The sequence below is a fragment of the Chiloscyllium punctatum genome, chromosome X (genome assembly GCF_047496795.1).
Source record: "Chiloscyllium punctatum isolate Juve2018m chromosome X, sChiPun1.3, whole genome shotgun sequence".
Taxonomy (NCBI): Eukaryota; Metazoa; Chordata; class Chondrichthyes; order Orectolobiformes; family Hemiscylliidae; genus Chiloscyllium; species Chiloscyllium punctatum.
In genome coordinates, this window is record NC_092791.1 from 20,568,269 (window position 1) to 20,584,817 (window position 16,549).

A 16,549-nucleotide genomic window follows, 5' to 3' on the forward strand; every position below is an offset into this window, starting at 1 on the left:
GGGCAGGGTGGAAGGAGGTGTAGTCTAGGTAGCTGTGGGAGTCGGTCAGTTTATAGTAAATGTCCGTGTTGATTCGGTCGCCCGAGATAGAAATGGAAAGATCTAGGAAGGGAAGGGAGGAGTCTGAGACGGTCCAGGTGAATTTGAGGTCGGGGTGGAAGGTGTTGGTAAAGTGGATGAACTGTTCAACCTCCTCGTGGGAGCACGAGGCAGCGCCGATACAGTCATTGATGTAGTGGAGGAAAAGGTGGGGGGTGGTGCCAGTGTAGCTGCGGAAGATGGACTGTTCCACATATCCTACGCAGAGGCAGGCATAGCTGGGGCCCATGCGGGTGCCCATGGCTACTCCTTTGGTTTGGAGGAAGTGGGAGGATTGGAAAGAGAAGTTGTTCAGGGTGAGGACCAGTTCAGTCAGTTGAAGGAGGGTGCCAGTGGAAGGGTACTGGTTGGTTTGGCGGGAAAGGAAGAAGCGGAGGGCTTTGAGTCCTTCATGATGGGGGATGGAGGTGTACAGGGACTGGATGTCCATGGTAAAGATAAGGCGTTGGGGACCGGGGAAGCGAAAATCATGGAGGAGGGGGAGGGCGTGGGTGGTGTCCCGAACGTAGGTGGGCAGTTCTTGGACTAAGGGGGACAGGACCGTGTCGAGGTATGCAGAGATGGGTTTGGTGGGGCAGAAGCAGGCTGAGACAATGGGTCGGCGGGGGCAGTCAGGTTTGTGGATTTTGGGTTTCCTCATTTCCCCTCCCCTCACCTTATCTCAGTCAAATCCCTTGAACTCAGCACCGCCTTCCTAACCTGCAATCTTCTTCCTGACCTCTCCGCCCCCACCCCCACTCCGGCCTATCACCCTCACCTTGACCTCCTTCCATCTATCACATTTCCAACGCCCCTCCCCCAAGTCCCTCCTCCCTACCTTTTATCTTAGCCTGCTGGACACACTTCCCTCATTCCTGAAGAAGGGCTCATGCCTGAAACGTCGATTCTCCTGCTCCTTGGATGCTGCCTGACCTGCTGCGCTTTTCCAGCAACACATTTTCAGCTCTGATCTCCAGCATCTGCAGTCCTCACTTTCTCCTCGAAGACAGACAATGTGACAAGGACATGCCACGACCCAACACACTAGCCACTCTACATTATATTAAAACACTCTCTCAGAACTGACAGCCAGACTTCTCTGACCACTGGGATTCCTGACAGCCGATAAACCGACCGCCACGCTCAGACAACAACCCATCATGTGGAGACAAATGTGGTGTACAAGATTCCATGCAGAGACTGTACGAAACACTATGTAGGAAAAACAGGCAGACAACTAACGATCTGCATGCATGACAATCAACTAGCTACTAAATGCCACGACCAGCTATTCCTAATAGCTATACATGCAGATGACAAGGAGCACAAATTTGACTGGGACAACGCAATAATAGGACAAGCCAAACAGAGGATAGCCAGAGAATTTCTAGAAGCATGACACTCATCCATGAACCCATCAATAAACACATTGATCGAGACCCAATATACTGACCACTGCACCAAACAACCGGAAAGAGTGGGAACAAAACCAAATAAGTTCCAACCGACACAGTACAGCAGCACTTCACAGGAGGCTCCATAGCACTGAGGATGTCACCTGGGAAGAGGATGAATCGTCTGCAAACCCACTTCCCAGCTCGGCAAACATACCCACAACAACTGCATTATTCGTTGTACTATGCTACTTTCCATGCCATCACCAGGTGTGTTCCTCCACTCAAGGATTGCCCTCTATACATCTGCTTGAGATTTGCTCAATTTCATTTTGCTTCCTTTGGCTATTTTTATTGCCACCTCAACCTTTCCATTTAACTGGGGATAGCGTGTATGGTGTTGATTTTATCAATTGTTGATGAAGTGGCTAAATTATTCACAAATGAACCGAGGGCCATTGCCAGTAATGGCAATGGTGGGAATGCTGTAACAGCTGAAATGTGCTTTCAGACTTTGGACAAACTCAGTGGTAGTCATTGAAGTTAAATGGTCCACTTCCTTGTAGTCAGAATAGTCTAGTGTAACAAGATAATCAGTTCCTGCAAGTGTGAAGAGGCCTTCTCCCAGCTTCATCCATGGTCTGTCTGGGATGTCACTTGTCATCAGTGGCTCTTTAGCTTGGGACTCATTACAAGCATTGCACTGCTGATGTGATCTTTGATTTTGCTACTCGTGTTTGGCAAGTAGAGCAAATCTGCTGCCTTCCTCAGACTTAATTCAGTTTCTTGATGGCTTGCACAGATGTGCTTTAGCATTTCTCCTTGCAACTCCTTAGGAATAATGATTCTATTTCAGTTTATACAATATGCCATCTTACGCTATCAATTCATCTCTGTGCCCAATATGCTCTTGTAGCAACAGGTGTATCTTTGATGCTTCCAGGCCATCTGTTTATCACTACATTTTGCAATACTTGGAAAATTGCATCTTGTGAGGTCATTTGCTTGATGTGAGTAAGGCGCTTGTCTGCTGGGTTGGTGACTCCAAGAGTATGATCGCCTTTTGATTCACATTGAATCTGGATGATTTCACACATCTGACATCTGAAAAGGAAAATACAGGGGATGCTACTCTCAACAGCAAGTCTGAAATGCGTGTCTGTTTCCCTTGCTTATATGTCACATCCAGATGATATCTCCATAACCAGAGTAATATACTTGGATGCTGGTCGGGGTAAATATCGAGTAATAGGGTAGGGGAATGGGTTTGGGTGGGATACTCTTTGGAGGGTTGGTGTGGAATAGTTGGGCCGAAGGACCTGTTTCCACACAGTAGGGATTCTTAAAAAAAAGAGCAGATAGTTTCAGCTTGAGGAAAATGCTTCGAAGTGGCTGGTAGTTGGACCCGACTGTCATTTTGTCTTTTCCAAGTGGATATGCATGAAAGTGTTTACAAGCAAAAATGCCAGCACTGTTTTCCGATCTGAGTATAATGTTGTTTTATTTGTTTTAATGTGCTGAATGCCCTTACCTTTTTGAGGTTTGGGCAAAGATATTTTGCTGTCAGTACATGGCCTGTGTACTTGACTTTGGGCTTCTTTAATTACAGTTTTTTCTTGTTCAATTTCAAGTTCATTTGTTGACCTCTGTCAACTGGTCAGACCAGATTTTGATCATGGTCAGTGATGGCTTCTTTCATTGTGTCTCTGCATCCATAAACCAGCGGGTAACTGCTCTAATTACCACTCCAGGAAGATCACTGACCATCTCATGTTGTCTGCACTGATATTCCTCTGGAGCTGTGGATATGTCAAATAACATGCACAAGCATCAGTATCTCCTGAAGGGCACCTGGAATACAGCTGGAAAGCTGCTGCTTTCATCCAGCTTCACTTGCTAATAAATGTTCTTCACATCAAGGGTGGTGAGGACTTTTGTCTTTGTAAGTTGTAGCAAAATTCTTTCAAGGCTGGCATGGGGTAGTGAGATCTCTTCAGAGCTTTATTTAGATCCTTTGAGTCAATGCACACTCTCAGGTTGTTTCACTGCTACCATGCTGCTAATCCATTCTGTAGGAGTTAATGCAAAATGGTAATATTGCATTGAGATAGACATTAGCTATGATTCTATTGAATGGCGGAGCAGGCTTCAAGGACTGAATGGCCTATTCCTGCTCTAGTTTCTATGTAAATCATGCATCACCTGTTGTATGGTATAGAGTGATTTGTCAGAATCTACAGCAAATATCTCTCCATTAGCCATCTGTTCTTGCCTTTTGTGCTTCCTTGTAGCCATACACTTGTGTACAAAATGATTCAGCTTTATGCAATGAGAGCACTGTTTTCCTCAATTTGGACATGCCTTCCTCTTCTCCACTGCATGCTGTCCTCTGCAATATTTCCGTCCTGCCTTTTGTCCATGATTGCTCTGCCCTTTGGGGCTGGAGAATCTGTCAGCATAATTCAAGAGCTATCATGAATATGCTGTGACTGCTGATTTACAACCTCAGCACTTCTGCGCATGCTCATTTCCTGAGAGCTTTTCCTCTCTCAGTAGATGTTCTCTCATTGCAGGATCTCTTGTGCCTGACACAATTTTCTCTTTAGTTAGATATTATTTTAATTGCGCAAATTCACAGAATTTATGATCTGAATTAATGTGGTCACATTGATTACTGGATGTTTTTTCACCTTGGGCCCTAATATTGAACATGTACTGTTATAAATTATGTTCATTTGGGGTACAAAGTGTGCCTTCAAGGCATTTCAGTCTGTTTTTCAGAAAGATTCATGGTTGAACACATTTTGAACAGTGATCAGAGTGTAGTGACGCATACCTTCTCTGGCTTAGAGTCATACAACACGGAAATAGACCCTTCGGTCCAACCATTCCCATGCAGACCATAAACTAGTCCCACCTGCCTGAGCCTGGCCCATATCCCCCTCCAAACATTTCTTATTTATGTCCTTATCCAAATGTCTTTTAAATGTTGTAGCTGCACCTGCATCTACCACTTCCTCTGGAAGTTTATTCTACACACAAACCACTCTCCATGGAAAAACAGTAACCTTCATGTCTTTTTAAAATCTTTCTCCTCTCACCTTAAAAATATGCCCCCTAGTCTTGAAATCCCCCACTCTAGGGGAAAAAAAGCACCTGCCATTTGCCTTATCTATGCCCCTCATAATCTTATAAACCTCTACAAGGTTACCTCTTAACCTCCTCCACTCCAGTGGGAAAAAAAAAGTCCCAGCCTATCCAGCCTCTCCTTATATCTCAAACCCTCCATTCCCAGCAAATTCCTGGTAAATCTCTTGTGAACCCCCTCCAGCTTAATAATATCCTTCCTATAACAGGGCAACCAGAACTGGACACAGTATTCCAGTTAAGATCTCACCAACATGTTGAGGTTGTACAGGATGATGTCCTAACTCCTATACTCAAACATCTGAGCAATGAAGGCAAGCATGCTAAACACCTTCCTAACCATCCCCCTCCCACTCTGCCAAGGACATGGAGGTCCTAGGCCTCCTTCACCGCCGCTCCCTCACCACCCAACGCCTGGAGGAAGAATGCCTCATCTTCCGCCTTGGAACACTTCAACCCCAGGGCATCAATGTGGACTTCAACAGTTTCCACATTTCCCCTTCCCCCACCTCACCCCAGTTCCAAACTTTCAGCTCAGCACTGTCCCATGACTTGTCCTACCTGCCTATCTTCTTTTCCACTTATCCACTCCACCCTCCTCCCTGACCTATCACCTCCATCCCCACCCCCATCCACCCATTGTACTCTTTGCTACCTTCCCCACCCTCCTCCCTGACCTATCACCTTCATCCCCACCCCCACTCACCTATTGTATTCTATGCTACTTTCTCCCTACCCCCACCCTCCTCTCATTTATCTCTCCACCCTTCAGGCGCTCTGCCTGTATTCCTGATGAAGGGCTTTTGCCCAAGACATCGATTTTCCTGCTCCTCGGATGCTGCCTGAACTGCTGTGCTTTTCCAGCACCACTAATCCAATGTCTATATGTGTCGCAAACTTCAAAGAGTTATGGACCTGAACCCCTAAGTCCCTCTGTTCTACAACACTACCCAAGGCCCATTATACTTTTAACTGTATAAGTCCTGCCCTTGTTTGTTTTACCAAAGTGCAATACCTCGCATTTATCCAAATTAAACTCCATCGACCACTCTTCAGCCCATTGACCCAATTGATCGAGCACAATCACTGCAGGTAAGTGTCTTGCTGACACTTAGGCTTGTTGAATAAATCTCGTGCTCTTTTATAATTTTGCTGTTGTGCACGATAAAACTGCCAGTTTTGCTCTTCATTTCAGCTGGAGCTGAAATTAAAAGCATTTTCATTTCATTGGGAGAGGAAAAGTGACTGCCATATTTTTCTTGCCTGTGTTTCAGCTGTGGCTTGTTTCTTTTTTGTATTTTAGTTTATTTCTGTTGCTTATAGCAGCTTCCAATGCTGAAAACATTCCTGTGTCAGTCTATTAGTAATTGCTTTTTTACATACCACCTTACCACCTCTTCAGACAGTATGTTCTTAGCATTTCAAACAGCAGTCTGGTCAAAATGAATTCTTTATTGAAGTGTTAATAAAACACCTGCCTGCAGTGAGTGTGTCTCATAGTAGAGGTCACATGACTATGGCAGACAAAGAAGGACAATTGTACATGACTGTGTTTCAGTCTAAACATTATATAGATTACCTCGGATATATGGCACCAACACAGGTGATTAAGTCCTTCTGGCTGATGCCAATGTTTATGCTCCACTTGAATCTCTGTCCAGTTTTCCTCATTTAAATCCACCATAATGCCAATCTATTCCTTTTTCCCTTTCTGTTCATCTAGCTTCCTTTAAATGCACTAATACTATTCCCTTCAATTGCTCCCTTTTGATCATGAGTTCCACATTCTCACGACTCTTGAGTACAGATGTTTCTTGAATTTCCTATTGGATTTCTTGGTGACTAGCATTGATGTCCTCTAATTAAGCTGTTCCATAAAAAAGGCAACATTCCCTTTGTATTAGTTCTCAAAATCTTTCATAAAAGTCTTTTAACTGGGTCACCAGGTCATCCCTCAGCCTTTTTGCAATGAAGTTAGTTTGATACACAGAATCAGGGATATGTGGGAGTGAGCGCTATACAGAATCTGAGAGTGAGTTCTATATGGAACCTGGGATATCGGGAGTGAATTATTCCAGAATCTGGGATGAGTTACATGGTTTTACAAGTACTCTGGAATGACCTAGACTTGAGTTTCCAGTCCATTTAATTAATTCTTCTCCAGCCTTAGTTATTTTAACCAAAATGTGTTAGTCAAATCTAAAACTAACTGTGTTGTGTGCTCAATAAGCCAGTTATCTTATCCATATTAAGGTTAATTCTAATTGATCAGAATTTATTTTGTATGGAATTTGATTCAACTTAATCCAAATTGGAAATTGGTTTTCAGTGAGATTTGATCAAACTGTGTTAATTTTATACAATCGGATTGGAGCTGAATTTTATCTGTTCCCACTCGATTAACAAAAAAGAATTATGCAATGATAGTCAGGTAAAATTACAATAGAGATACCAGTTGCAGCATGAGAACGGTATCACTGGACATTATGACCCACATCTCCTTTAATTTGTCGCTAGGTTCTGATGGTGACACTGCAGAATGACCCTCCTACTCTCGAGACAGGAGTAGAGGACAAGGAAATGGTCAAGAAGTATGGCAAGTCCTTCCGTAAACTGATTGCCCTGTGCCTGCAAAAAGAGCCAGCAAAGAGGTGTGCGCGCTAAGATTCAAAGCCAGTGATCTATGGGACAGTAGATTGGGTAGATGTACAGCACTGGGCTCTGGTCACATGACAAGTCTTGGCTCTGACTGATCTGAATATTCACCTGGTCCTGTTGGAGGAGTTTGATACTCAGGCCAGCAATTGGGCCAGCCCAGCCCGGCAACATACCCAAGGTGAAGGCTAAATTCTAAGCCCAAGTGGAAGTATGATGCTGGTAAAATGATGACATTCTGTTCATGGCAATGCCAATGCAATAAGCGCATAAGCCTTCCTTTGGACATTCCCAACTACAGCTGGGAATACAGAGGAGACTCTATTTCCGAGGAACAGTAAAATCTGAATGAGTTATTTCAAGAAGATATGGAAAGGTGGGAACCATGGGCACAAATATGCAGCAAACATCTTGTAGCATAGCAGGCTGGCACATCAAGTGTGGTGCCAATTAAGTACATGAAATCCTCACTTAACATGACACAATGCTACACCTGATGGCTCTAACATCTCTCTCTGATTTGCATTTTGCGTTGCAATGCTGCTGTTTCGTATTAGTGTCCTCAAATGCCTGGACATTGGTGTAACTCCCATGCTAAGCCTGTGAGAGGTCTTAGGAAAGTTGGGAAGTAGGCAGTCTTGGGGGTGATTTCTGAGCTTCAGACACACTTTCACATAATTTTGTGGTTTCCAGGAACTAGTGACTAACAATAAGCAAGTAATTCCTTGATGCTTTTTCAGAATACAAAATGGAAAAGCACCAGTCGCTAACTTTACAGCTGGGAACTAGTCACTACTTGGACTGAGTACATATGCCACATTGTCAGAAATATTCTGCCAGTGTTGCTGATTAGTTGCAGAAAAAGCCTATGTTGAGTTGATGCTGATGAACATTTAAGGAATTCACTCCTTGGAATTTGACCATCCATTGTTGGAATTTGATTGTCCAATGTTTCAATATGATTGGCTACATTTTGTGTGTCTGTAGTTTGGCAGAGGCCTGAAAGCATGCAGTAAGCCTATTCCCTCCATCAATAAATGCCATGGCAAACAAAGGCTTCAAGGAGGTGGGAAAATAAATCTAATGCCAGCATTCTGTGGAGTGTGTGAACAGTTTGTGAAATGCATTTTTTGCCTCAAAAATGTGATACTGATCTCGGAATATTGCCTGTCCTTGCACCGATAGTTTAGTAGTCTGGGGAATACCTCATATCATATCACAGTCTGCTCAGACTAGACCAAGCTTGTTTCAAGTTGCTGCATGAGTCACACCTTACTCTGGAAACTTTGTTTTTCAGGCCAACAGCAGCAGAGCTTCTGAAGCACAAATTCTTCCAGAAATCAAAGGTAGGTGGATTGGGGTAGAGTTAAAAGTCCCATGTGTGCACAGGGCTCATCAATTGGCTATCTTACACCGTGTTAGTAATTTTACTGTACAACTGTAGTCAGGTTTCCTGTTTTCATGCCCTTCACTGCAAAATAGATAATCTCTTTGGCAGCTTGCAGTAACTGTGTTGAAGTCCTAACCCAAATGGCTGTAAAACTTAGATAACCCTCAGATACGACAGCTGTAGGGAATCTGAATAGGAAAAACAAATGACAGAAGGCAATATTTATTGTTCCCCACTGAGGACCAGGCATTTGCCGCTTTTCCTTTGAGAGTGAAGAGGCTCTTAGATATGTCCAACAAATTCAGCCCAGATAGAGAATCAAATCTGCGGTTTTATCTGAATGACTCAGTGCTGAATTGCCTGCTACCCTTACTCACTTAGAGACAAAAAAACTGCAGGTGCTGGAATCCAAGGGAGACCAGCAGAAGGCTGGAAGAACACAGCAAGCCGGGCAGCATCTTTGACCTGGCAGCACACTGCTGCCTCACAGCACCAGGGACCTGGGTTCAATTCCACCCTCTGGCGACTGTCTGTGTGGAGTTTGCACATTTTCCCCGTGTCTGCGTGGGTTTCCTCCGGGTGCTCTAGTTTTCTCCCACTGTCCAAACATGAGCAGGTCAAGTGGATTGGCCATGCTAAATTGTCCGTAGTGTCCAGGAATATGCAGGCCAAGTGGATTAGCCATACTAAATGCGGGGTTATAGGGATAGGGCAGGGGCTGGGTCTGGATGGGATATTCTTCAGAGGGTCGATGTTGTCTCGATGGGCAGAATGGTCTCTTTCCACGTTGTGGGGTTCTATGATTCATGACACTAAAGGAACACCGATATATTTCCAAGGCAGGATGGCAGGAACTTTGAGAGGAGCTTGCACATAGAGGTGTTCCCATGTGTTTGCTGCTTTGTCCTAATAGATGGAAGTGGTTGTGGGTTTGGAAGGTGTTGTCTAAGTGGTGAAATTTTGGAGTGCACATTGTTATCACTGTGCTTTGATAGTGGAGGGAGTGAATGTTTGTGGATGTGGTGACAATAAAGCAGGTGCTTTGTCCTAGATGGTGTCAAGATGCTTGATTGCGCTCATCCAGGCAAGTGGGGAGTATTCCATCACACTTCAGACTTGTGTCTTGCACATGGTGGATGGGCTCTGGGGAATCAGGAGGTGAGTTACTCACTGCAGGATTCCTAGCCTGTCTCCTGCTATTATAGCCACAATATTTAGATGGCTAGTCCAGTTCAACTTCTGGTCAATAGTAGTCCCCAGGATGTTGATAGTGGGGGATTCAATGATGATAACACCATTGAATGTCATGGGGCGATGGTTAGATTCTCTCTTTTTGGAGATGTTCATTGCCTGGCATTCACATGACACAAATGTTACTTTCCAATTGTCAGCTCGAGCCTGGAGATTGTGCACGTCTTGCTACCTTTGGGTATGGAACTGCTTCAGTATCTGAAGAGTCATGAATGGCGCTGAATATTGTGCAATCATCAGCGACCACCCCACATCTGACATTTATGATGGAGGGAAGGTCATTGATGAAGCAGCTGAAGATGGTTACCCCAAAGGCACTACCCCTGAGGAACTCTGACACAGCTGAAATGACTGACCTCCAACAACCACAACTACCTTTTATGCTAGGTATGGCTTCAACCAGCGAAGAGTTTTCACCTGATTCCCAGTGACTGTAGTTTTGTGAGGGCTACTTTATGCTACACTTGGTCAAGTATGGCTTTGATGTCAAAGGCAGTCACTTTCATCTCACTCATGGAGTTCATCTCTTTTGTCCAGGTTTGAACCAAAGCTGTAATGAGACCAGAAACTGAGTGGCCCTGGTGATACTAAAACTGATTGTCATTGAGCAGGTTATTGCTAAGCACTGCTTGATATCACTGTTCACATCACTTCACTGATGATCAAGAGTAGACTGATGGAACGGCAATTGGTTAGGTTGGATTTTTCTTGCTTTTTGTGGACGGGACATCCCTGTCGGGTAGATGCCAGTATTATAGATGGATCGGAAAAGCTTAGCTAGGGACATGTCTAGTTCTGGAGCATAACTCTTCAGGACTATTGCCGGAATATTGTCGGGGTCCTGAGCCTTTATGTTACCCTCTCCTATTAGTTGTCTCTTGCTATCACGTGGAGTGAATCAAATTGGCTAAAGACTGTTATCTGCAATGCTGAGGACTACTGGAAGAGGCCAAGATGGATCCTTTACTTGGTACTTCTGGCTGAAGGTTGTTATAAATGCTTCTGTCTTATCTTTTGCACTGATGTCCTGGATCCTTCCATCATTGATTAATTTCATCACTCACTCCTCCAGTGAGTTGTTTAATCATCTACCACCATTCACAACTGGGTGTTGCAGGACTGCAGAGCTTAGGGCTGCTCTGTTGGTTGTAGAATCGCTTATCTCTGTCTATCACTTGCTACTTATACTGCTTAGATACTTTATGCAAATAGTTTTGTTTGGAGCTTTGCAAAGTTTCCCATAGTTTTAGGTATGCCTGGTTCTGCTCCTGGCATGTTCTCCTTCATTCTTCATTGAATCAGGGTTGATTAAATAAAAGCAGAGCACTGCAGATACTGGAGATCTAAGATTAAAATAAAAGGTGCTGTTCTGACAGCATCTGTGAAGAGAGAAACAAAGTTAACGTTTTGAGTCTGATATGACTTCGTTAGAACCAAAGGGCAGTATGTGGTAGTCAGCAGAGCGTCTCCTTGCCTCTGTTGGACCTGATGCTCATGAGGTATCAAGGGATTTGGAGTCAATGTTGAGGACTTCCAGGACAACTCCCTTCCAATGCTATTTCGCTGTGATGCCTACTCTGCTAAGACTATCCTGCCAGTGGGACATATCATGGGATGGTTATGGTGGTGTCTGGGACATTGTCTGTAAGGTTTGATTCCTTGAGTATGACTATGTCAGGATGTTGCTTGACTAGTCTGTGAGATAACTCTTAATTTTAGCTTCAGCACCCCAGGGACTTTGCAGTGTTGATAGGGCCAATTTGCCATTGCTGTTTCTGGTGCCTAAGGTGATACCACGTTGTCTGTCCAGTTTCATTTCTTTTTTGAGGTTTTGTAGTAATTGCTACAACTGAATGGCTTGCTAAACTGTTTCAGAGGGCAGTTAAGAGTCAACCACATTACTGTGTGTCTGGATTCACATGTAAACCAGATCAGGTAAAGATTTCCTTCCCTAGAGGACATTATTGAACAAGGTGGGGTTTTACAACAATGGCTTCATGGTCATAGTTAGACTCTTAATTTTGATTTTTATTGAATTCAAGCTCCACAATCTGCCATGGCAGGATTCGAACCCAGGACCCCAGAACATTACCTGGGCCTCTGGGTTACCATTACGTCATCACCCCACTGAAATGGACTGCTCCTTCTATGCTGATTATGATCCTGATTTTTGCTGTACTGTCAGAGTAGTTCTCACCAATTCTCGGTTTTCCCAGTGAGGAACCACTCTGTATTAGCTAACATCGAGACTGTTCCATGGCTGAGATCAGGAACTCAATGTGTGGAGAATTGCGAGCGCCTCCCTTTGCATTTCTTTCTGGGTTTCGCTACTCTCACTGATGTCTGTCTCCAAGTATTGTTTTCCCAGTTAACAGAGTTAAAGGGGAGTGGTGAAGCTATGCCAATGCCAATACATATGGTTGTTCACTTTATAGAGAAATACAGGAGCAACTGATCTGGTGTTAGTGATGGATCTTCTTTTAAACATTTTGTAGGAATAAATGTGAGAAAGATGCTTGGAAAAGAGGGACATTATGAGGAACACTGACATACTATCATTAATAAATTAAGGAAGTGCAAGGTATTGGATTTTGGCAAAACATACAACATATACAATTAATGGTAATGTCCTGGGTAGTCTTGTACAATAGGGAGACTTAGGGGTTCAGGTACATAGTTCTTTGAAATGGTTAAGAAGGCATTTAGCATGCTTGCTTTCATTGCTCAGACTTTTGAGTACAGGAGTTGGGACATTATGTTGAGGTTGTACAGGACATTGGTGAGGCCTCTTCTGGAATACTGTGTCCAGTTCTGGTCGCCCTGTTATGGGAAAGATATTATTAAACTGGAGAGGATTCAGAAAATATTTTATGAGGATGTTGCCAGGAATGGAGGGTTTCAATTATAAGGAGAGGCTGGTTATGCTGGGACTTCTTTCACTGAAGCAGAGGAGGTTAAGAGATGACTATAGAGGTTTATAACATCATGAGGAACATAGATAAGGTGAATAATAAAGGTCTTTTCCCTAAAGTGTGTGGAGTTCAAAGCTAGGGGACATATTTTTAAGACGAGAGGAGAAATATTTTAAAAAGGACATGAGGAGCAACATCTTTACACAGAGAGTTTGTTTGTATGTGGAATGAACTGCCAGAAAAGGTGATGGATGCAGGTACAGTTGCAACGTTTGAAAGACATTTGGATAAGTATATGAATAGGAAAGGTTAGGAGGGATATGGGCCAAATGCAGAAAGGTGGGACTCGTTTAGTTGCGAACATGGTTGGTGTGCACTAGTTGGATTGAAGGGTCTGTTTCCATGCTGTATGGAAGACGAGACAGATTATGACATAGTTTGGCCATCTCTCTCTTCTTGGTTTGTCGTTCAATCAGAGCAGGCTGCAATATGGAAATTGTGGAAGCTTCACAAGCACCTCTCTAGCTCAACAGGAGCAAAATGTCATTTCTTCCCCACTGCTTGGTGGCTTAGCTTAGCTGGAAGAACTGCATTAAATGGTGGGAATGCATTAGGAGTCAGTCTGCGGGTGAAGAAAGAAATGAGTTATTTCAATTTACCTTCAGTGCCACAGCCTTCACCCATTCCTGCTCCAGTCTCTAGAATTATAACCTTAAAACAATGTAGCTTGCTATATCAGAACACAACAACAGGAATAGGCCATTCAGCCTGCTGAGCCTGCCCCACCATTCATTATGATCATTGCTGATCAAGCACTTCAATGCCTTTTACTCGCCCCAGCCTCATAACCCTGTATGCTACTGGTAATCAGCACTCTTATCATCTCTACCTTAAACACACTCAAAGACTGAACTTCCACAGCCCTATGTGGTAAAGAATTCCGTGGATCCACAACCTCTGAGTAAACGAAAAAGTTCTCGTCTCAGACATAAATGGAATCTCACTTAGTTTTAAATTATTCCCCCAGTTCTAGACTTCTGAACCAGGGGAAAGATCTTACCTGCATCTACTTGTCTAGGTATTTTGTAGGTTTCACTGAGATCATCTCTCATGCTTGAAAACTTGAGAGGATATAGGCCCAGTTTACCCAATCTGTCTTCATAGTACAGCCCTGCCATTCTGGGAATTGGTCTGGTGAACCTTGGTTCCACTCTCTTATGGCAGTAATACCTTCTTTGAGAGAAGACCAAAACTACACACAATATTCCAGATGCAATCTAACCAAGCTCCTATACAGTTGAAGCAAGACTCCACTACTCCTGTACTCAAACCCTCTTGCAATAAAGGCTATCATTCTTTTAGTCTTGTTAATAGCTTGTTGCATCTGCATATTAACCTTCAGTGATTTAATGACAAGGATACCTAGGTCCCTTTGTACACACGCATCTGTTCCTCCTATCAAAGTGGATAATCACTCATTTTTCCATATTATAGTTCATCTGCCATGTTCTTGCCCATTTGCTTAGCCTGAAAAAAATCTTCTATATTTCTCACAATAGACATTCCTGCTTAGCTTTGCATTATCTGCAAATTTGAAAATATTGCATTTGGTCCTTAACTCCAAATCACTGTCAACATCTGGGACCCAAGTACTGATCCTTGTGATACCTTACTACATGTAGTAACTGCCTGCGATGACTAGAATCACCCATTTATTTCTCCTCTCTGTTTTCTGTCTGTTCACCAATCATCAATCCATGACAATACATTACCACCTATTGTATGCGCTTTAAATTTTCTAATCAGCCTCCTGTGGGGGACTTTGTTAAAAGTCTCCTGAAAATCTAAGTATTCAAAGGCCATCGGCTCTCCTTAATCAATTTTGTTAGAAACATTTTCAAAAAACTGAAACAAGTTTGTCAAACACGGTTTCCCACTTGAGAATCCATGCCCAATCAGATCATTATCAACCTATCCTTTAGAGTAGATTCTAGCATTTTCCTTGGTACTGATGTAAGACTAACAAGACTGTTATCTTTCTCGCTCCCTTCTTAAATAGTGAAGTGACATTTGCTCCCTTCCAATCCACAGGAATCATTCCAGTATCTATAGAATTTTTGGAAGATAATCACCAACACATTGAGTGTCTCTATAGCTGAGTCCTTCAAACTTCTGGAATATGAAGAATATCAGATCCTGGAGACTTATCAACTTTCCGCCTCATTAATTTCTCCAGTACAGTTTTCTTACTGGTGCTAATTTCCTTTGAATCCTCATTCTCCGTAGCCACTTGGATATCTAATTCCAGGAGATTTCTGGTATTTTCCTCAGTGAAAATAGACACAGTGTAATCATTTAGCTTCTCTTCCATATTTCTATTGTCCATTATAAAATCCCTTGACCCTGGAAATGGGCCCACATTTGCTTAGCCAAATGTTTCCTTTTTACATACTTATAGAAGGTTTTACAGTCCATGTTTTTGATTAAATTTGCCATGTTTCTCCTCTCCTTTTGACTCCTATGCTTTTCCCATAACTCAATGTCTGCTTATGTTTATTGCTTTGGAACATTTAATCGTGTTTAAGATTTCTGTGTAATTGCAAATAGGTACTCAATTTGTGATTTTATTTAGTGCTGTTTGCTAATAATTTGTCAGTGTCAAACATGACTTTCAGCAAATCTATTGTTAATTGAAGTTGGGGTGAATGTTTACTTCAATAAGTCTACAATTTAACATCAAACAAGTGTCTTTGACTGACATTTTGGTAGTCCCAGATGATTAAGCTCTGGTTAATTTTGCTGCAGTTCACTTAAGAGTTGTTGGGCTCATCGAATGACGATTTGTACTTCAGTTTCTGTCATGGACTGGATGCAAACATGGATGTCCAGCAGTCATTGAGGCATGTGCTTTAAACACTGATACCTAATGTTTCATGTGGAACTTGTTCTCTTCTTTCAGAATAAAGAATATCTGATGGAGAAGTTATTGGGCCAGTCGTTAGGTGGCGGGCACAAGGACACAAAGGTAAAAATGACTCCCTGCAATTAGTTACAGAGTTACAGAGTAAAAGATTTGTGATGTAGTGTCTCTCATTTCTGAAGGTTTGTCTTCAGTTTTGGCTAGCTTGGTTCAATGGAACAGTGCACTGAGGTCATGATAGTTGTAATATGTTTAGAACGCATCAGTTAGCAGAGGAGTAAACAAAATGCAAATAGTACCAAATAATACACTTAGGTACATGCTTACAAAGGTCATGAGGTCATGGAACCCAAAACAAACTGCTGGTGGTTTGAAATGGAAGAATAAGGAAGTACTTGATTCCTTACGAAGAGTGAAGTGTTTTGTTAGATAGATGAAATTGCAGCAGTTCATTGGAGAGATATTGAGGTCTAATTGAGTAACAAGCAAGCACTTCAAGCATCACCCAAACAGGAGATTCTTGTACACACTGTCAATATGATAGATAAAGAGAACAGCACATAGCAGTTGATTTTCCTGTATCATTTAGAATCCGGATCTTACTTAGGCGTAATGTTTCTCTCCTGTTTTTAAGTAAAAAGGCACATTGTTTAAGAATTTAAGTAATACTAAAATTCCCCAAAGATTGGACCAAGGAACAAGTGCTCTTGGCTTGGAACAAAGAATATTGGGCCACTCGCAGCTCTGTATTGTGAGCTGGTCATAGACGCTATGGGACTCTTTGATCCACAGGCTTTTCAAC

The 16,549-nt window shown here is 42.8% G+C and overlaps 1 protein-coding gene across 5 annotated transcripts in view; it reads left to right on the top strand.

Moving 5' to 3' along the window:
• LOC140471277 (STE20/SPS1-related proline-alanine-rich protein kinase-like) overlaps window positions 1-16,549 on the top strand; it is a 222,316-nt gene that overhangs the window by 93,248 nt on the left and 112,519 nt on the right. For all 5 annotated transcript variants that reach the window (XM_072567257.1, XM_072567255.1, XM_072567253.1 and 2 more), the window contains 3 exons: window positions 7,137-7,270; window positions 8,572-8,620; window positions 15,787-15,852. In XM_072567257.1, the coding sequence (XP_072423358.1) occupies window positions 7,137-7,270; window positions 8,572-8,620; window positions 15,787-15,852 (249 nt within the window). The remainder of the gene's footprint in view (window positions 1-7,136; window positions 7,271-8,571; window positions 8,621-15,786; window positions 15,853-16,549) is intronic.